This window comes from Ictidomys tridecemlineatus, chromosome 5 (genome assembly GCF_052094955.1).
Source record: "Ictidomys tridecemlineatus isolate mIctTri1 chromosome 5, mIctTri1.hap1, whole genome shotgun sequence".
Classification (NCBI taxonomy): Eukaryota; Metazoa; Chordata; class Mammalia; order Rodentia; family Sciuridae; genus Ictidomys; species Ictidomys tridecemlineatus.
In genome coordinates this window covers 119,938,442-119,959,803 of record NC_135481.1, presented here as the reverse complement: position 1 = coordinate 119,959,803, position 21,362 = coordinate 119,938,442, and the positions used below count along the sequence as shown (strand labels likewise).

Sequence of the window (21,362 nt, the reverse complement as noted above, 5' to 3'; positions counted from 1 at the left end):
TATTTTGTATTTTATCTAGAGACAGGTTCTGAGTTGCTTAGTGCCTCGACATTGCTTTGAACTTGTGATCCTTCTGTCTCAGCCTCCCAAGCTGCTGGGATTACAGGTGTGTGCCACCTGTAATTAGATGAGTCAATAAATTAAGATGTTGTAAGATAGAATTATGCATAGGCCACCGAAAGTTGAATGATGATTACTCATGGATGATTTTCTGTTTATAATCTAAAGAATAACCAAAATTGTAACTGAGCCAGTAATTCACAACTGAAAAAAAGTCTCTGTGCAATAATCTACATGTACCTTATAAAAAATGGCAGTAAACCAGGTGCCATGATGCACGCCTGTAATCCCAGTGACTTGGGAGGCTGAGGCAGGAGGATCTCAAGTTCAAAGCCAGTCTTAGCAATGTTGAGGCACTAAGCAACTCAGTGAGACCCTGTCTCTAAGTAAAATACAATAAAAGGGATGGGGATGTCGCTCAGTGGTCTAGTGCCCCTGAGTTCAATCCCTGGTATTAAAAAAATAAAAATAAAAAGTCCTCTGTAAAAGTGGCCAAAAGGGTGGTTGCTTGTGGTAGAGTGCCTGCCTCACATATGCGAGACCCTGAGTTCGTTCCTCAGAACCACATAAAAATAAATAGGTGAAATATAGGTAATGTACAACTAAAAAAATAAATATTTTGTTTTTTAAAAATGGCAATAGCGGGCTGATGTGGCTCATTGGTAGCGCACTCGCCTGGCATGCATGGGGCACTGGGTTTGATCCTCAGCACCACATACATATAAAATAAAGATGTTGTGTCCACCGAAAACTAATATATATATATATATATATATATATATATATATATATATATATTAAAAATTTCTCTCTCTCTCTCTTTCTCTCAAAAAAAATTTTTTTAAAAAGATGGCAGTAGGGCTTGGGTTGTGGCTCAGCGGAAGAGTACTTGCTTAACACAAGTGAGGCTCTGGGTTCGATCCTCAGCACTGCATAAAAATAAATACATAAAATAAAGGTATGTGTCTATCTACATCTAAAAATTTTTTTAAAGAAAATGGCAGCAGGCTAAGTATTTTCCTATGAATATCAGTGGTGGAACTCAAATAATCATAATCTTCTCATAAAACCTCATTCTCATTGATCTGTATTTTATCTTATTTTAAAAAATTTTATTTATTTGACTATAATAATATATAAATATACAAATGCAAGCACACTAAAAATGAATCCTGAAAATACTAACCTCTGTCTATCCCTCTCTTTAGTCAACAAAATGATGGTCAAGATCATTTTGGGGTTGTTAACAAAATTCTGTGTTCTTGGCAGCACTATTCCCAACAGACAACATATGTAATCCACCTAATGTCCATCAATGGATGAATGGGTTAGGGAAATATGGTCCATGCACCCAGTGGAACACTACTGAGCTTCCAATGTTGTGTGGATAATTGTGAGTCTGTTGTCTATGAAAAAATTAAAATGAGTTTGTTAACATCCCCAGAAACAATTTTCTGGGATTTTTATTGGGCTTGCATTGAATGTCTAGATTAAGATGGGGGAAACTAAGATCCTAAAACCAAGAGTTACTAAACAACACCACACACAAAAAAAATCCAGATCAAAATATCAATACTGCTAAGGTTAGAAAATACTGCTTTACCCTCTCCAAAATAATTGGCCGAAAGATGAAGATATTTATAAATTCACTCACAATCTCATCAGCATCTGTGAGCACGGAAATGAAGGGCAGGACAAGTCTGAAGTGGGTTTGGGGTGGAACTGAGTGCTGGTACTTAGCATGCATGAGGTCCTGGGCTTCAATCCCCAGCCAAAAAATTAATAAAAACAAGGAAGGAAGAAATCTGAATGGCCTTAACAGCTGTCCATGTGCTTCTTATTCCTAGATATAACCAAGTAGATCTTATTTCCAACAAGCAACCAACACCCTACATAATGTAAGACAATAACATTAATTTCTCAGTATTTAATCTCTAGGTGCTCCTTACCCAAACAGGCATGAGAATTAATCAATTTGTGTTGGAACTGACCACTTCAAATGTAAAATAATAATAAATATATCACCCAAGTCTCATAATAAAGCTATGTATGGTTATCCTTTGTCTTCACTCATTTACATATTTTCCTTGTTATTCTTTTATTAATGTACTTACAGTAATAACATCCAGACCCATGAATCTTGGTAGCCTGAGAACAAAATCCTGAATGTCCCTACCTTCTGCTGTGAGATAATTTATCACATAGGGATTAGTAAAGGCAGCTCTCATAATGGACCTCAGAGTTACAGGGTTTAATCAAAATCATTGATTCAGACACCCCAGAATACTCATCATTGTCCAGGCTCAGCACACCTTTCCTCACTCGGCCATCCCTCCGCCCTTCACTCATTAGTCGCCAATGCTAACAAAGTTGACAACCCTGAAAATACCTAGGTGCACCCCACCATCGTGCCCACCCACAAGCAGGGGGTCCTAATCAGAGTAAGATTTTCCCCATGATTGTACAATTTTGTCAAAATGGATTCTACTGTCCTACATAACTAAGAAGAATTCATAACTAAAAAAAATTTTTAAAAAGTCAACATCCATGAAATATAAACCTCTGAACAAGATCCTTCAATACTACCAAGATACTTCTACTGGGTTAATTGACACTCAACTTCCTTGCTTTGTATCACCCTGCATCTGTACTTCGTCTGTGCTTGCCCTCCTTTTATGTAACCTGTCTCCATGGTAAAAACAGTACATGACTGCCAGGCACAGTGGCACACACCTGTAATCCCAGTGGGTCAGGAGGCTGAGATAGGAGGATCACAAGTTCAAAGCCAGCCTCAGCAAAAAGTGAGGCACTAAACAACTCAGTTAGAAACTGTCTCTAAATAAAATACCAAAAAAAAAAAAGCAGGACTGGGGATGTGGCTCAGTGGTTGAGCATCCCTTTGTACCCCCCAAAAAGATAGCACATGTAGTAGGCAACCTCCAAGATGGCACCAGGGACCCCCGGGGTGAACAGAGTCTCGAGTCAGATCTTCCACCTGCATCATGATTGCCTTTTCTGACAAACAGGATACGGCAGGACTGACGGCTCTACTTGAGCCAGGAGGCTGACCCACAGCACTCTCAGGTCCCCAGCAGAGGTGACTCCACCTAACTCTCACCTGCAACCTCACAAGAGACCACAAGCCACAATTGCCCAGTCAGCCTCTCCTGGATTCTTGTTATACAGAAACTGAGAGAAAGATCAAAGTTTATTGATATTTTTGATGTTTGAAGCCACGAAGCCACGGGGTGATTCATTACATGGCAATAGATAGCTAACACAACACAGAAATGCTGGGACCAAAAAATGCTTCAAGATTTTGGATTTTTTCTGGCTTTGGAATATTTGCATATACATAATGAGATATTCTAGGGATAGGACCCCAGTCTAACCATGAAATTCCTTTATATTTCATACACATCCTGTACGCAAGGCTTGAAAATAATTTTAAATAATATTTTTAGTGTGTCTGCATTTTGACTGCAACCCCTCACAGGAGGTCAGCTGTGCTCAGAAAGTTTCAGAATCAAGAGCCCTCCAGATTTTGGACTTCCAGGTGACAGATGCTCAAACTAGCCCAGGAACATCCATGAACCCCCATCTCAACTCACACCACATCCCCTCTCCTTGTCTTTACCCACTTGAACAAAGTCATGGTTTCAATATTTAGGGTTGAAGAGGTATTAAATCAATGATGGTACCAACTAAATTTTCATATTCACAACTTCTAAAAATGCATGAAAGCCCCCTAAGTTGTGCTAAATTGGATTTATCACAAACTTTGTTTTGTTTTCACTATTGGTTCGTGCATGACACAGTTTTATCTATGTACTTAGTCATTTATTCATTTATTTGATATAATTTAGAGATAAAAGAACCACGTAAACCCAGCACATGAAATTTGACTGTTCTCTCTGTAATGGTCTCTAAGCTCCTTACCCACAGAGAAAAAGCCAATGTCTCTATTATTGCTGAATAATTAAATCAGCTATGGTTTTCTTATTCTGCAAAGTAAAATGCACATTTTATAAAAAATGGAACAGGGTAGACTTAACTCCTTTTAATAGACTTGAGTCGTGAGGGATTAGATGGATCATGAGCCTTGGTTCCTATCACATTCTCATTACTGACTTAAGAATAGTGCTACATTTTATGTACTGGCTTATTTACTGTTTAATTTTTAATATAATAAACACTTAAATCTACCACCCAACACAAGAGAATAAATAAAACTATCACGATTATCCACCTATATACTCCCTAACCACATAAAGACCCTAACCTCATTAATCTTTTGTGTGTTGCTAAGAATGTATCACTGAAGCATTGATCCCGGATTTACCCTAATTTATGCATTAACTGACTCACTCATGACTTTTTTATTCAAATAATAATTTGCTTCTATTCAATTTTTAAAGAAGAAAGAATAAAACCCACCAGTAGTTCAGGATTGAAATACCACTTCATGCAACTGCTGATTTTTGGCATTTTTTCCAAAGTAGGATAAGTCTAGATTTCTTTTTTCTTCCTATGCAAAAAAAAAAAGTATTAATCATAACTTTGTTTCAAGACCCCTGCTCCTCACCAGTTCACTATACGCCATACTTTAAGTAATGGAATAAGATATAAACTCCTTCATTCTTTCACTTTTAACAATGTAACAAAATGAATAAAAGTCAAGGTAAGACAATGTCATCAACTAACATTACCGGGATCTGTCCATAATCTCATTGCTCACAGATATCATCAACTGGGTCCTTTTCTTTTTAAATAGTGGGCAGTGGACAGAATCAGATTAATAATATTAACTATCACATGCACAACTATAGTCCATTCTTGGCCTTCTTTCAATTAGGCAATTACTCCAACAATCATTTCTAACATGAATGATTTGCTTCTTTTCCAAATAAAGCCAACAACCAGCTACCCAGCACCAAACCACAAAACAACAAGGACTCCCATGGAGTAAGTCATGCCCTCTGGGGAAAACACTAAGAATGACTTGATCCATTCATGAGACTCATTGCTTCAGAAAATGATAACAGTGAATATAATAGCTTGTTTGCTGCAGACTTGCAAAGCAGCACCGTGCACTTACACATCTTGATCTATACAATTCACAAACCTGAAGAACTGATTTAAATGTAAATCTTTATTTCATGGCTTGGCCTCACAAATAACGAACAGATTTTTTCTGATTTCCATGGCTAGTGGCTCATGTATTTATCTGTGTCTATAATTATGCATGGAATGAAATAATTATGCATTTCCCTGCACTTTACGCAGGACTTTTGACTATTCTGACTTTTGTATACTCTCCCCACCACACAAAAGAGGAAGAGATTTCCCAAGAGACCTGTAAGTTACAGAATTTAATCGAAATCTTGATTTACACATCTCAGAATACCTATTGCTCAAGGCTTGCTGTATCTTCTTCCTTTGTTTATCTACATTCCTTATTCTTCAATCCAATGATCCACTAAAAATAGGATAAATCGGAAAGTCCAAAAAAACAACATCCCTTGAATGCTGCTTATAACTGTCTAAGTGCCTATTTCCCGTGGAGCTAATAGACGACATCGTTTTGCACGCATAAAATAATTGACATTCTAGCAGCTCCATACCAGCCACACTTGGCCCCTTTTTATTTAAAGATGATGCAACCAATAGCCACGGAACCATCATCTCACTCCATCAGGAACACTGACAATATTGCCCACCTTCCTTTGTGCTTCTCATTCAAGGAATTAATCGTCAGAACCGTTACCAGTGGGGAGTACTTCAGTGACTCACAAAGCAAAAATAAAACAGAGTAGGAAGCAATGAATGTAATGTAGCATCCGGCATCATTTTTATTGGCTATGGTTAACCCTCAATTCCAAATCTAAGCACAAACTCATCAGGGGTCACAGCTGATGTTAGTTAGTCTTATTTATGAATATATTCATTTATGACTTTGAAAAATGCAGACAATAACGATGAACCAACCTCCCAAGCAAAGAACATGAAACTATAGCTATTACTGCCATAAATCTCTGCTCTTCCTCCCTACAGAGGTGAGAACCAAGACCTTTAGCATCACTAAATCAACTGGGGGATGTTCATTTGGTGAAGTAAGAAATAAACTTTCAAAAGAAAAAACCTACACTCAGGTAGTTTAATGAAGTTTATCTTGCAGTATTAGTCGAACGTGTCATCTCATAATTTCATCCTTTCCCTGAAGGGTACTTTTTAGCTATTGATTTAGTTAGTTTTTATTTTTTAAACAGAATAATAAATATCACCATGTGAATAAGAGTCCTATCTATCATAAACATCTGTCTCCACACTCTCTACCCATAAATTTGAGAACTAAATTTATTGATTTTAATGGACCTCACTTGTACCAAATTGGATAAATGTAAATCTTTATTTCATGGCACGGCCTCACAGATGATGAACAGGTTTTTCTGATTTCCATGGCTAGTGGTTCATGTATTTATCCGTGTCTATAATTATGCATGGAATAAATTAATTATGCATTTCCCTGCACTTACCCAAAGGGCTGGTGGGAACCTCAAGTGCTATTTATTTATCTGGTCAGTCATTGGGGTGTAACAGTAATAAGCATGGTCTTTGGTATTTTGACCCTTCTTTTGTGTAACTGATCAAGATATGAACACATTCCTTTGTTCTCTTAGGAGCAGTTAAAGTCAACACAAGAGACAACAAGTTGGAATGTCTACCCACATGCTCACGACCCACAGATGTGACCAAGTAAACCCTCTCTGGACTTTTTAAAAAATAATACTCAGTGAATATATTTGGATTAATCATAATTCTAATTATATATCCCATTCTCAATATTGGCTCATGTTTGGCCCTTTCTCAAATTTAAAACAAAATAGTAAGCTCCCTACAAATTAGAGGAGACAGTAGCTCAGCCCTCCTCATCTGCCACGTGTTGCCCAGTCGGCCTTCTCTTAGGTAACCACTGGATGAGCACCTTCCTTAATATTCTAAGTTATCTTGGTGCCTAAGGACCTGTGCACTCTACACCTTTCTTTTTCCAGTACTTGGGCTCTAGCCCAGTGCCTGGCGCATGGTGGGGGAGTCCAGGCTTTCACCCCTTTTTGACATGGGATCTCACTAAGTTGCATAGACTGGCCTCTACCTTGTGATCCTTCCACCTCAGCCTCCCAGGTAGCCAAGGCACGCTCCACCACACCCAGCCCAGACCTGACCCTTGAACACCATAAATGTGAACAACTGCCCACCTGCTCATTGACCACAGGAATACTTGACTGTATACCTCTCGTCAATGTTTGTTGTTGTTTTTCATAAACTTCAGTGAACATGAATTAATCATGAGGTTGTAGTCATCTAATATGTTCTCTACAACTGGCCCCTGCTTGGTCTCTTTTAATCACAAAGAACATGAAACTATAGCTATTACTTAAATCTCTCGTCTTGTAATTTTTTTGTCTATGGAAATGCTTTCTCTTTCTTCTTAATAAAAGCAACAAGTAGCAAACTCCTACAAATCCAGAATGTCGGCATGGACTTGTAGATGCCCCCATGTCTGTCCATTTGTATCTGGAGTTCCTGAGTGCACTAAGGGGTTAGCGGTTTCAACCTGTGTTACATGGGAACTCAGTATTAGACAAATTCACTCCTAATAATACTTCTTTCAGGACACACCCTCATCAATGACCCACACCTAGCAATCTTTATCCTTACCTACACACTCATTTACTCATGAATTCACATATCCACCCAGGACCCACTGAAGCCCAGGCCACTCATGACTGGGGTCTCCACACCCCCACAGGAAACACCTGGGTTCTAACGGCCTTCAGTTTCAAGTCTGATCAAAATTCTTGATTTGTCTTCCCTAGAACTTATCATGGATCGAAGCTCATACCTTTTCTTCATTTACTTATTCATACAGTATGGTTTACACATTATCTTGTGTTTTACTCCTGGCTTCAGCAATTAAAAATATCAACATCCAAGAGTCACAAAAACACCACGACAGGTCTTTGCCTACTGCAGAAGCTGCTGGTGGACCCATTTCCCGCAGAGATGGGAGGCGAGACCTGCTCTCGGTCAGACGGCAGTGCTGCATGTGCAGTTCAAGCCACGGCTTCCCACCAGCCCCTGTGCTCCACTGCTGTCTGCCTGTCAATCATTCAACTTCGTCATAACTGAAGACAGTACAGTGACCAACCCAGTGGCCACCTTCACTGCTACAGCAAGGACAGCACTGTGCACCCTGCCCCTCAAAGCCTGGAAACCCAGATCTTTAACTGCAGATATATTTTCTTAAGACATGAGACAAAAATAGAGTGGGATTTTGAGCACCTGTGGAAATGAGTTCCACACCCTCTTCTTTGTCCCCAGTGGACTCCAGTTATGGGAAATGGCCTGATCCACGGTCCAATGCACATTCCTAGCACATTCCCAGTGCGGTGTTCTTGGATTGTTTTTGTTTTACTTTATTCTTTAATTGAATGATAAAGGCATGTGCACTACTGGATGTTTTCAAGTATACGAGAGGCGGGGTGACGAACTCTGGCTAATTAATGTGTGCGTTACCTGGAGCAGTTATCGTTCTGTGGTGAGAACTCCGACCTCCCCTCAGCTCGAGAGCTGTGATGCTGTCTGGTTGCAGCAGCCACCAGTTCCCTGGCTGGCAGCTCCCAGATAGTATGACTCGCCCCTGCAGACCCCGAGCACAGACGCTGGTACTTACCCGAGTCCCGTTGCTCCTCAGCCACAGAAACCACAGCCACGGTTTTCAACAATGGATAATAAATAAATCAGATTTGGTACCTTGGATCTGTGGAGTGAAAAGCGGTTTTTAGAAAATTCAAGCACTGCAGATTTAGGTTTTGTTGGTGGGACTTTAATCCTGCTGTACCCAACGTGTTAAGTACCCAAGTTTTCATCACATTGCCATTACTAGCCCCAAGTGTCCCCCACTTTATTTACTGACTTCAATTAGTAATTTATGTGTCACAATAAAAACTGCTAGTTCTAAACACCCCTGTAGGCAAGTCACAACTATGCACATTTCGATTCTGTCTAGAAAATACCCCCACACAGGCGAGAACCTGGGTCTTCTCTCATGGGTGCTCCTGGATCATAACTCAGTTTACCTTCTCATTTCCTCCCACATCTTCTCCAATTGCATTATGATTTCATTCAATTATTCATTTATTTTCTGTTTACCCACAGAATAACTTTTTAAATCTTCATACAAAATGCAAAACAGTCTGCAGTATTATGACAGGTAATAACCTGGGCGGAATCTCAGGCTCCTTTTATTGACATGGGCATCAGTAGATCAGAACAAGAGGAACGTTGAGCTTTTCATTCCTTAGTTCATTCGATGACTTATTTACTTACTTGCAGTACTAGAGATGGAACCCAGAGCCTCACACATGCTAGGGAAGTGCTCCGAGATGCATCCCCAGCTCTGCAATTAACTTTTCAAATGACAGGTGGTCTTCCATGGTCCATGTCTGCCCTCTTTTTTTAAATACTCCCTTCCTTCATATCATTCACCAATAAGAATGCCATCACTGTTTGTGAGATTGCATACACAGGAATAGAGCCCTAAATAATGCCAACACCTGCCTGAGGTCTCAACACCCACACATACACTAGAAACGTACTGAGCAGGCCTCGTCGGTTCATTGCTCCTATCTTATAACACCTCTTACTATTGGCCAAGACTTGATTTTCTATCAGTTGCGAAGTTCTGAATAATTTGTTATGTTTTTCTTTTTTCCCTTCTCTTAAAAAAAATTGATTCTTGGAGCTGGAGTTGTAGCTGCTCAGTGGTAAAGTGCTCACCTAGCACATGTGAGGCACTGGGTTCAATCCCCAGCACCACACGTCAATAAATAAATAAAGGTATTGTTTCCAATTACAACTAAAATATATATATATATTAAAAAAAAAAACTGATTCTCTCAGTGCTGGGGATGGAACCCAGGGCCTGTACAACTAGGTTAGTGTTCTACCTGCACTACACTCAAAGCCCCTGATAAAAGTCTTAATAGAATTAGCTATCGCCAAGCAGGAAAGAACCGGAAGCTCACATACATCCATGTTTGCTACTAGCCACATGGCAGTACCCTTGACCCCCGGAATGACTGCAACCCAACTTCTCAGAAATAATTTAATAATAATTAATATCCATTACCTACTGTCATGATTAATGAATGTGTAACCGCCATTGTCTTGACTCACTGGGGGCAGACCTAAGATCTACAAAAGACCCAAACCAAGATGCCCTTCCCCCTCATGGAACTACAAGCTCATGTCCCACCGGGACGATGGATTAGGTGTGTGTGCGCAATGGTCCTTGGGTCACGGGGTTCAGTCGAAATCCTTGATTCAGAAACCCTAGGGTGCTGATCATTGATTTGGGCTGGGGAGCAATGCTGTATATTCATTTCCAGATTTGTTATGGGTTTATTCATTAATTGGCTGATAATTATCACAACAAAACTAGATCACATGACCCACCCCAGTCTTTGTGCTGGTTGTTCCAATTGCTACCACACTGGACAGCTTGCCCCAGGGGACAACCACCACATGAGGATGGACCAGTGTCCCTTACACAACCCTCATCATCAGGGCATGGACTGGCCCTCTTCCTTCAACTTGCCCAAACGTTAAATATTTAACAAATCACATCCAGAAACCTCTGGTCTTACCTCACTAACAATATTTCTGCCCTTCCTCACATTTTCCTTCTCTTAGGGGTAAGACAAATGAATTATTAAGCTACAGTTTTCTTCCTCTTTTTTAATTGATCCCACCTGTTTACAATTGAAGGAATATTAATTTTGTTCCATGGAACATTGGTCATAATGGTACGTCCTTCAATTACTATTTTATTGTTAATTGGCAAATCACTCGACCCTCTCTGTAACTGTTTGTTTACTGCTTAATTTAATGTCATATAAAATCTGACATTATCACTGTCCTTTCACATGAATCTACACGGGAACCTTAAACACGCAGGAGCCTAACTTGATGCCATCTACAGGGACAGGAGCAGCATGCAAATGCCCGGATCCTCATATGAGCTTCATAATTAATTCTCCTGGCTGACCCATCATCTGCTTCTCTTAACTAATTGTGACATAAACTTATTCACTCCTTCCTTTTTATAATTCATAGCTGGGAATCCAAAGAAACAGGATAAAAATTCCATATACATCTAACATCTGCCAATCTGTCCCCGACCCACAGAAATGATCAATTATATTGTCACTGGATTAACAGAAATTCTTATCCTGCAATTCTCAACACGGGTGCTCTTCCACTTTCCTATTTATGTAAAATTTCTCTTTTTAGAGACAAGAACCACTATCCACCAGTGTATATGTGTGTGTATATGTGTGTGTGTGTGTGTGTGTGTTTACATAGTTTAATGGACTTATGTGCTTCAAAAACATATTAATAATGGTTCTTGTTTCACTACATGCACTCATCATTGGTCTTTATTCACTTATTTACATGTTTATTTAATGAGTTCGTTTGTAAACTCATGCAATTTTTAGTGATTTACTCATTGATTGATTATACAATAAGGTAATCAATACCCTAGCTGCAGAGTCCCTTCCCGCACAGAGACAGGGCACCCTCGGGGTGCACTTCGGGGTTCCCTGACCCTGCCTTGGCTCATTGCTGGGTTCTCCCCACCTTGGCCACGTGCTCCTCTTCCCTAGAGTTCTCCTTTACCAGACATTTGTTCATGTACGTCATCTTCTCCAAAAAACAAAACCAATCAATACTCCTGGCAGACATCACCACGCCCAAGCCTCTGAGGAGTGACCAGGGGTCCTTCTCACAGGAAACCTGTTTATGCTGGCAGAGGCTCTGTGGCTCTGTTCTGTACCCAGTTTATTCCTACCAAGTCAGCCACTCTCCAGGACAGCCCAGACATGAACTAAAGTAAGCTTTGGGCATTAGTCAGGTGAAACACATAGGTAGCAACTCTACGGAACAGGAAATACCAGAAGGTAGCCTGCCTTGGAGAGCCAACAGTTCACCTGGCGGTTGAGAGCAGTCGCCATGTGCTCATGGTCTACACAGAGGGTGTCAGTGAGTGGGAGAGTCAGGCGGGCAGTGCCGCCAGGAGGTGCTGGCACAGGGAAGACCCTGAGGAATGGCAAGGAGGTGGGACATGGGAAACTGTCAGGGTGAATGTTTTAGTCAGCTTTTCATCACCCGAAAGACCTGACAAGAGCACTTAAAGGTAGAAAAGTTGATTTTGGCTCACAGTTTTCAAGGTCACTCCATGGTCAGCCGACTCCTTAGCCGCAGGTCCGGGGTGAGGCAGGACATTGTGACAGATAGCTGTGGCAGAGGCGAGCAGCTCAGGACATGACAACCAGGAAACAAAGAGAACCCCAGTTACCAGGGACAAAATGTATACCCCAAAGTCACACCCAGTGACCCACCTCCTCCAGCTACACCCTACCTGCCTATAGTTAATCCACATAATTAATCCACCTAGGTGGGTTAATTCCACTGATTAAGTTACAGTGCTCATAAGCTAATCTTTTCACCTCTGAACATTCCTGCATTGTCTAACATGTGAGCTTTTGGGGGACACCACATATCCAACCCATAACCGTGACTGAGCCCTGTTTCTAATCTAAGTTAAACTCACGTTCAATCTCACTAAAGTAAGATTTGATCATCGTTATCCCATTTTTCTTTCTCTCAATTTCTTCATTGATTTCTTCACTCATTCATTTACTTATTTCTGAACACCTTTGAACAACTGTCCAATCAAAGATTTCAAAACACCAACTATTACTTACATTTTCTTTATGAACCTAACCTACCCAAATAAGAGTCAAAGTCCTCATAAATGATGCATGATTAAACTAGTATGTGTCCTTTCTGTCCAACAAGAAGCAGCTATTAGAAAACTAAACACCCTGGATTGTTTTTAGTGGCACTCACTTGTGTAGAGTTAAATTAATAGGCCTTGGGTTATTAAATATTAGCCTCATTGGTCTGTGCTTAGCCCTTTTCAAATTTATTTATCCCTTAAAAATCATGAAATAGGGCTGGGGATTTGACTCAGTGGTAGAGTGCTGACCTAGGCAGTACTCAGGCCCTGGGTTCAATTTCCAGCACTGCAAAAAAAAGAAAAAGAAAATTATGAAAGAGCAAGGTACAATGGCAAATGCCTATAATCTCAGCAGCTCAGGAAACTGAGGCATGGGGACTGCAAGTTCAAAGCCAGCTTCAAGAACTTAGCAAAGCACTAATAAGCAACTTAATTTTCAAATTAAGCAAACTGTGTTGCTTATTAGTCTCTAAATAAAAGATAAAAAAAAAAGGGCTGGGGCTGGAGCTCAGTGGTTAAGCACCTCTGGGTTCAATCCCCAATACTAAAAAAATTAAAATTAAAATCCTTGAAAGAACACTCATATTATCATACCCAACAAACAAAAGACTACTGATACCTTTTTCCTTCCATGAGCCTCTCTCACAGATAATATCCCAGACTTCACAAATAAGGAAGTGTTTACATAAACCATAGTGCATAAATAGTAAAATGCTATTAAAGTAAATGAAAACATTCGTTATTGGGCTGATGCCTCTCAACTTTGGAGAATTATATAGATGACTTAAGGTTTATAAGTCATTAAATATGACCTTCATTACTCCATCCTGGACCCTCTGATTTTATTTATGTATGTATCCATTATTTTTAATAAATCCATAAACAAACATGAACCCACCATCCAACCCCAAAACAAAAAAGCACTTATATCTCACATATTATCTGATATATATTATTTATCTCTAAGTAGACATTCCATTTTTCTTTGCTATTTCCTACACAGAGAACAGCCTAATGTTTTTTTCTTTTTAATTTGGTGACTTGTTGTGTCTACTTGGACTTATCACTCTAGATTCATGCCTGTCTCATCACTGTCCTGGGCATGGTCACCTTTGACTTTATCCATTCAGGTTTAAGAATTCAGTAAATATCCATCCACCAACCACCCAAGCCCTAAACAGTAGCACTAGCCACAACTCACATTGGCTGGTCCACGGCACTTTCCACAGAGGTCACCTCCAAGGTCGCTGTTGGTAAAGTGGCATCACACCCACTGTGGGGCCTCCACCATTCTGTGAGATATAAGGCAGATATTAACATGATAAAGCCTACACTTTTTAATGGCGATTGGGGAGCAGAACAGGACGAATCACAATCTTTGGTTCATGATACAGTCTCACCCACTGGCCCAAACATGAGTATCAGTATTTGTATTTATTCATTTTTATTATTACAATAGACATGCATTAATTTACCACCCAAATCAAAAAACATGTACTGTTACAAGAATCTGCCCCTATGTTTCTTCCCCACAAATGAACCCACAGACATCATTCCTAAAAAACAGGCATGCAGAGTTACAGTCATCACGACCCTTGACGCCACAAACAATCGCATTGTAATTTCCTACTCATCCTTTTATTGCTTTTACTTATTTTTTTAAATACAATAAATACAGATGAACCCGGTACTAATCCGCAACAAATTGATTAGTCAGTACATCCAAACGCTTCTTAACCACAGAGGTCTTATTTTTTTTTTTAATCACTTTAAATGATCAACAATTGTACAGGAATAGATGAATCTTAATCCTTAGTTCAAAATACATCATTTTTGATGGTCCATTTTTGACCATCTTGCATTTCCTACTTTATTTATTGACTCATTTTATTCATGCTTAATATACAACAAATACACTTGAAGTCCCCTCCAGCCCAAAGTCAATGTCAGTTCTATACACTGTCGGTAGCTTCTTGCCCATAGCACCACAGCCTAGAGCTCTGGGGGCTGGGGTTTTACAACAGCCTTACAGAAACACAGACGAGGACGTGGTTAACAGGGGAAGCTGGTCAAGGGGTACAAGTGTGCAGTTGTGAGAAAAATTCTGGAGCACGGTGACTTGAGCTAATAATTCTCGAAATTTGCCAAGAGTACATTGTAAGTATTCTTGCCACAGACACAGAAGAAGTCACTGTGGTGTGGATGAAATGCTGATTGGCTTGGATCCAGAGACCAATGCACAATGAGGTACCTAGGTACATCAGGACCTCGTGCCTTGGCTGTATACAGTTTGATTTTCAACTGAACCTCACTAAGCTGGAGGGGAAGAGTCCATTTTTGTCACTGGCCACCTCTGGCACTCTTGACTTTTATTTACACAGTCATCATCTTTGCCTACTGAGAGAACTTCCATTAAGCCTGGCTTTTACCTGTCCACGGTCTCCTCTCTGGCAGGGGAACCCCAGCGAGCCCGTTTGAGGGAACACAAAACCACTCTGAAAGGAAGAAAAAGGCCTGTGGACCTTCCTTGTTCATCAATGTCAGGTTAGCAGGCCTGAATTAGTCACCATCTTTTGTCCAGAGGATTCTCACAACTGTTCCATTCAAGACCTTGATTACATTATTTCTTATTCTTTTATTATTCTTAATAATAAAATTAACAGCCACAAACCACTCTGAGCTCTTTCCCCATGTCCCTTGGTTGTGGTGAATTAGTCACAGTCCCTGCTTTACGACCCACTCTGCCCTTGCCCCCTGCATCCCTCACTCTCATTTTATTGATTGCTAAAAATAGTGGTGGCAAACCACACGTGGCCCCACCTCCATCTTCCCTTCCCCCTGCCTCTGTAAACCTTTGTGGCCACTCTGAAGTCTCCTGGACACCACCCCCTTCCCCTTGTTTATGTAGAAAATTTTAACACATATGTATATTCATAAAATCCGTCTTTGGTGGGTCACGTATATGTTCCTGAAATCTGTTTCCTGTGGGGCCCTCGCTTGCTGGGCCTCTACAGGTTTCTGATGAACGTGCAGGAATCAACGGGGAAGGAAATCCTCCAGCCCCTCCTCCAAGCACGCCCTCCCTCCTGCGCTTCCTCCAGGACTCAACCCCACCCCACCCCCATTTCCTCTACCACTTGTCCTGCACTGTCCTGAGGCAGGGTCTCCCAGGGGTTGGAGCACAAAGGCCCACACAACTGTGTCTGTCCCTTAAGCCCAGCCCCAAGCTCTGACTAAGTTAAGTGACATTAGGAAAGCTCACTAACCTCTCCATGCAACATAGTCACAAAACCAGTGCCCCAGCAAAGTTAGTTATCATGTGCATGCCAAGTCAGCCAGGTAGAAGCCCTTCCACCCATCTCTGAGCCCCGCATCCAAATCTGTGCTCCCACTGCAGCAGCGCCCGAGCTGTGGTGCTAGACAGACAGACAGACCAGGTTCCACCCCAGCAGGCACTCATGAGCTGTGTAACTGCAGAGACGTGACCTGGCCTCTCTGTCTTGTGCCCCGAGTTGTGCGATTTGCAGAATGAGGACAGCCATACCCTCCTGGGTCCAATGCGAGGGTGAAGGACTACTGAGCGATGGACGGACCGATCCTCACGCAGCTCCCGCCCTGCATACACCTGCTCACAGCGTGCCCTCCCCTGCCCCACACCACACACCCCACACCCACACCGCACACCCACACCCACACCCCACCAGTGCAAGAGGCTCCGGTTGGATTAGAGAAACACATGGTCTCGATGCTCAGGCCAAGCTGAGGGTCTCAGGGAGGATGGACCTCAAACTCAGAAAGGAAACTGTGGGATCTGTTCTTTTTTGGACATGGCATCAAAACTTAAACAAGTGCCATGAAAAGCAGAAACCCACCCGAGGAATGCATTTTGGGAAACCAAAATTCATTGCAGGTAATGGGGCTGCTCTCTTGGGAGTCTATGCCACAAGATTCTTGAAGGTCAAATTATTTCCCAGGAACCAAAGCAGTTCTTACTGACAATACACAGCCAGTCTCCTCCCGACCCTCCCAGAATGGCCTGGGCAGGTACCCAGCATACTGACCTCAGAGCAAGCAAGAGACATGAAAGTCATTCTGTAAATTAACGTGTTTGAGTAGAATGTTATGTACACACAAACATATCCATTTGAGGATTTCCACAAAAAAAAAAAATCCTGGAAAGACCACCAGGCGGGGCTCCCCCTCCTGCCTTTGCCTTCAAGACAAGGCCTGCTCCCTCACTGAGCTTCAGGGGGCAATCATTCAGGCAGCCTCCCTCCCTCCCAGGTGGTGTCAAGACACAAGGCACAACAGAGAGGTGCAGACTCCCTCCAAGCACCAGGGACTGTTCACATTGTACCTCTGCACCCAGCACGCAGCGTTCACAGCATGGGTTAGCATACATTATCCTGCTTGATCCTCACAACCGTCCTGTGAATTAGACATAATAATCATAATTAGCCAATATTTATTGAATGCATACTCTGGACCCAGCACCCCGCTGCCTGCTTTGCATACATTGAACTAATGTGTGGATGTGATTCAATGGCACCAGCTCCCCTCACCCTGCTACTCCTCAAAGTCTTTTTAACCCACCTGCACTCTTTCCCAGGGGCTAGGTCCAGGTCCTAGTGGAAAAAATAGACAAATCCTCTAAGAATTAATATCTCCATGGGTAGAGACAGGAACAGAGAATATTCAAAATAAATAGGTGTAATACATGTGGTAGGGGACAGTAACAAGAACCAAGGAAAAAAATAAATCAGGAAGGGATGAGGAGACAAAGCCTCCCCAAGATGGTGACACTGGAGCAAAGCAGAACCTTTGCAACTTGAGCCTAGTGGCATGTGACTGTACGTGAAGTGGTAGGGGCAGTTACCATCGGACACTCTACAGTCTGATGGGGGAGACAGGCTTTGCGTTGGTGCTGACTTACTCACATGCCACCTAGGCTCAAGTTGCAAAGTTTCTGCCCCAAAATAGAAGGAAGTTACCTGCCCTCATGCCCCAAATGATATAAGACTCAGAATTGTTCTGACAAGTGACCTTCAAAAGATGAGCCAAATTGGCTGCTTTCTAAAATAAATAAATAAAAATAAAAAACGGGAAAGAAGGTTGGTGGGAATGCATGTCAGAACTGGGTTCCCCAGAAATTTCAACTAGGACAACTGGCATATGCATCTTGCCCTTCACCTCCTCCCCAGCTTCCACCCAACCTCTAGCAACACCCTGCACTGCTCAGGATTATGCCTCATCTATGGCAGAGTCTCTGTAAATGGATCATGTGCATTTGGTGTGATCACATCCATTTGATCTGCTCACTTCCATAGCTAGAGCTAGAATATTTTAGACTTAAATCTCTGTTTGTGTTTCTCCAAAAGAAAACTCACACACCTGTCTGAGTACTTGTTTGGGTATCTATAAAATGTGAGTAATGATTCTTACCAAAGAGATTAAATGACATCTCAATGAGAATGGTTATAAAATTATAGCGAAATATTTATTGAGTTCATTGAGTGCCCACCATGCGGGAATCACTGTTTTAAGCTCTTGATTATGCTTGACTCATTTAATTTTCAAGTACCCATTAGTATGGTTGTATTGGTATTTTCATTTCACAACTGAGGAAACTGAGGCACAGAAGTTAAATACCTTGTCCAAACTCACAAAATCACTCACTGGCAGAGATGAGTTGGTGCCTCAACATCTTAGATGTGCATAACTGAACTTGGCCCATAAGCAGGCTCCCAAAACATATCTGGTAAATATTAGCCAATTCTGGTGTGTGGGGGGGTGTTGACTCACCTTTCCACCCTCTGTTTGGTCCCCTCCCTCCTCGCTTTGAACCCCTCTAGGCTCTGGAATCATTTTCACACCTGCTTCTATTAGCATTCAGTGACAAGGTGAAATGCCAGCATCGTACGTTGACTAAATTGCGGCATGAGAGCCACAGTGTGGCCCCTGTTTCCATGATAATTGCAAGTAGAGTACTCTAGGGAAGTCGTTACTTGAGAAATCTAATAAAATTTGATTGAATAAGGAGTTCAACTGACTAACAGGACAGGGAGTGAGCCTGACATGAGGGAACCTCCGAAGAGTGCAAACTTTTTTCAGGAATGGCCATAAGGAAAAGGAAATAGGTTAAGGGTATGTGTGTTTGGATGGAAAAAAGACTATGGTTCAGATCCTGGGCGTGCATGTGTTCCCTATTCATCTTTGGGTAAGTTCTATACCATTCCTAATCCTCAGTTTCCTTTTCTTTTAATTAAGGATGGCAGTGGTGTCATAAAGTGACTGTGATCATAAAGAGGAGACAAAATAATACCTAACACCAGAGAAGGCCTCACCAAGTGGTTGGGGTCAGAACTTAGTTATCAGGAGAGCAGTGGAAAGGCAGCTGCCTATTGCTCCCAGCATTGTGTGAAAACATCAGGCTATTAGAACTACCACGGAACAGCTCTAGCACCAAAGCTGAGGCGTAGATCCCAAGATTGGCAGCTCACCTGTTGTCCCACGGCCATCTGAGCCAGTCAATACACCAAGAGGCATCACAGAAGTGAGGAATTTCACCAGCAACTCTGTTCGGAGGAAGTCTATCTTGGAAGATCAAGTAAGCATTTGACCTTGGTGAGAGACTGCCTATTCTCTCATTCGTCTCTCAGTCCTCCTTCTGCACCTGCTCATTCACCTGAATTACCAACATTCACCAGCCAGACAACCCTCTTTCCACGTACCATCCACCCATCTGATCTAAACCTCTGTCCACATCTAAACCTCTATCCTTCCGCCTCTCACGCAAAGGACTCAGACAAACCTGGGTTGGAACCCTGGGTCCCGTGTCCTAGCAGAACTTGAACAAGCCACTGACTTCTCAAAGTCCTCTCATCTGTAAAATAAAGAGAAATCAGATGTAGCTGGGATGAAAAAATGTACGAGCAAGAGATGTTCCAGGGCCTGGCCTCAGCAGATTGTCGTTAAACGTTCATTCTCTCTCTCTGCTTCTGCTGTTGGGCTGGGAGTTAAGCAGGGAGAAAACCACTGCATCTTGCATGTCATATTGAGAAATGTTTTTTAGAAAATATCTGCAATGTTTTAGCAGTGTGCATACTTCAGCAGCACCCAGGGTTGGGGCCGCGGTCAGAGGGGTACTGGTGTATCCTGGGGTCACAGAAAAGGGTGCCACCTAGCAGATAAACACCCCTCGGGGTCCCCTGTTGATCCCAGGTCTCAAAAGCTGCTGTCAGGCACCGAGTTGTGAAGTCCAAAAGGACCAGACCCCCAGACTGCAGACTGCCCTGCTTGTGATGTGGAGCACGTACTACCTTAATCACTGAGGGCCCTGGACTGCCAGGAGCCTGTTTTGTGGATGATGGCCAACTCCATTTTGCCTACCCCAGCCCAATTCTCCTCCAGAGGCTTCCGGGAAAAGGAATAATTCAAACAGTTACTCTTTGCTGATGTCAACTGTGTATAAGACCCAGGACTTAGGGCTTCATATGCGACATCCAGTGCCTGTGGAGGGACCCAGGTCTTGCCCATGTTCAGTGAGAAAAGCAAGGTCAGCCTGGGTCGTGTTTCTGCCTTGAGCTCTGGCAGATGCCCAAAACCCTGGACGCATAGCTGCACCAATCTTCTGAAACCCCACCTGTCCCCTGCAAGTACAGGAAATCATTTGGACACAGATCTGAACAAGGAGCTGTAAAAGAAATTTATGGGTGAATCAGGAATATTGCAGTACTGGAGAGAGGTTGGCTGGCATTAAGGATACACTAATTTTTTAATTGTGATAATGGTATCATGCTTATATTTTTATGAAAGAAGAATTCTTTTTCAGAGATATATGCTCAAAAATGCTCAGGGGAGATGATAGACGTTATACAGAATTTGCTTCAAAACAGTCCCGAGGGTCGGGGTATAGGGGTTAGGAGTGGAGGTACAGTTTGGGGTTTGGATGAAACAGTAGAGTCCTGGATTGGATGACAACTATATCTGGGTAATAGCTATAGGAAAGTTAAAATCATGATTTTTAAAAATGTATTATTTTTTCTATATGTGTGTCATTTGAAATTTCCCATGATAAAACATTTTTTATTTTTTGAGGTTTTTTTTTTAATGTACCATAAAAATTAAGCAAAGGAGACACTGAAAAACTTAAAGGGCTGCTTGGGGTCCAAACTAAATCTTGGGGAATATGAAGGGACTGACTGACAGGGAAAAAATGCCTCAAAATGGAGAGGGGGCTGAAAGAGGCAAACTGTTCAAAGGTGGGTGGACCAAGGAGAATGGGCATAGGTGCCCGATGCTGTGCGCCCACCTCCTGCCACTCCTGCCCCTTCGGCGTCCCTGGGGGCCCTCCCTTGGCTCTAAAAGGACAGTGGGTGTCTCTTCCCTTCAAAACAGAACTAGCCACCTGATGATGCTGGCCAGTTTGGTTACTGGG

The 21,362-nt window shown here is 42.0% G+C and overlaps 1 protein-coding gene and 1 non-coding gene across 21 annotated transcripts in view; both read right to left on the bottom strand.

The window, feature by feature from the left end:
* LOC101965466 (uncharacterized) overlaps positions 1 to 21,362 on the bottom strand; it is a 58,141-nt gene that overhangs the window by 21,661 nt on the left and 15,118 nt on the right. For 2 of the 20 annotated variants that reach the window (XM_078050902.1, XM_078050913.1), the window contains 7 exons: positions 19,737 to 19,808; positions 19,426 to 19,519; positions 17,519 to 17,550; positions 14,127 to 17,353; positions 12,344 to 13,211; positions 8,795 to 8,881; positions 4,498 to 4,588 (listed from right to left, as the gene is read on the bottom strand). In XM_078050902.1, the coding sequence (XP_077907028.1) occupies positions 17,538 to 17,550; positions 19,426 to 19,519; positions 19,737 to 19,808 (179 nt within the window). In that variant the 3' untranslated portion in view covers positions 4,498 to 4,588; positions 8,795 to 8,881; positions 12,344 to 13,211; positions 14,127 to 17,353; positions 17,519 to 17,537. The remainder of the gene's footprint in view (positions 1 to 4,497; positions 4,589 to 8,794; positions 8,882 to 12,343; positions 13,212 to 14,126; positions 17,354 to 17,518; positions 17,551 to 19,425; positions 19,520 to 19,736; positions 19,809 to 21,362) is intronic. The other 18 variants (XM_078050897.1, XM_078050912.1, XM_078050911.1 and 15 more) reach the window with 16 other exon arrangements.
* Positions 2,290 to 2,360, bottom strand: LOC120887037 (small nucleolar RNA SNORD113/SNORD114 family). Its single transcript, XR_005730207.1, has one exon. It is a non-coding gene; the product is annotated as a small nucleolar RNA SNORD113/SNORD114 family (small nucleolar RNA).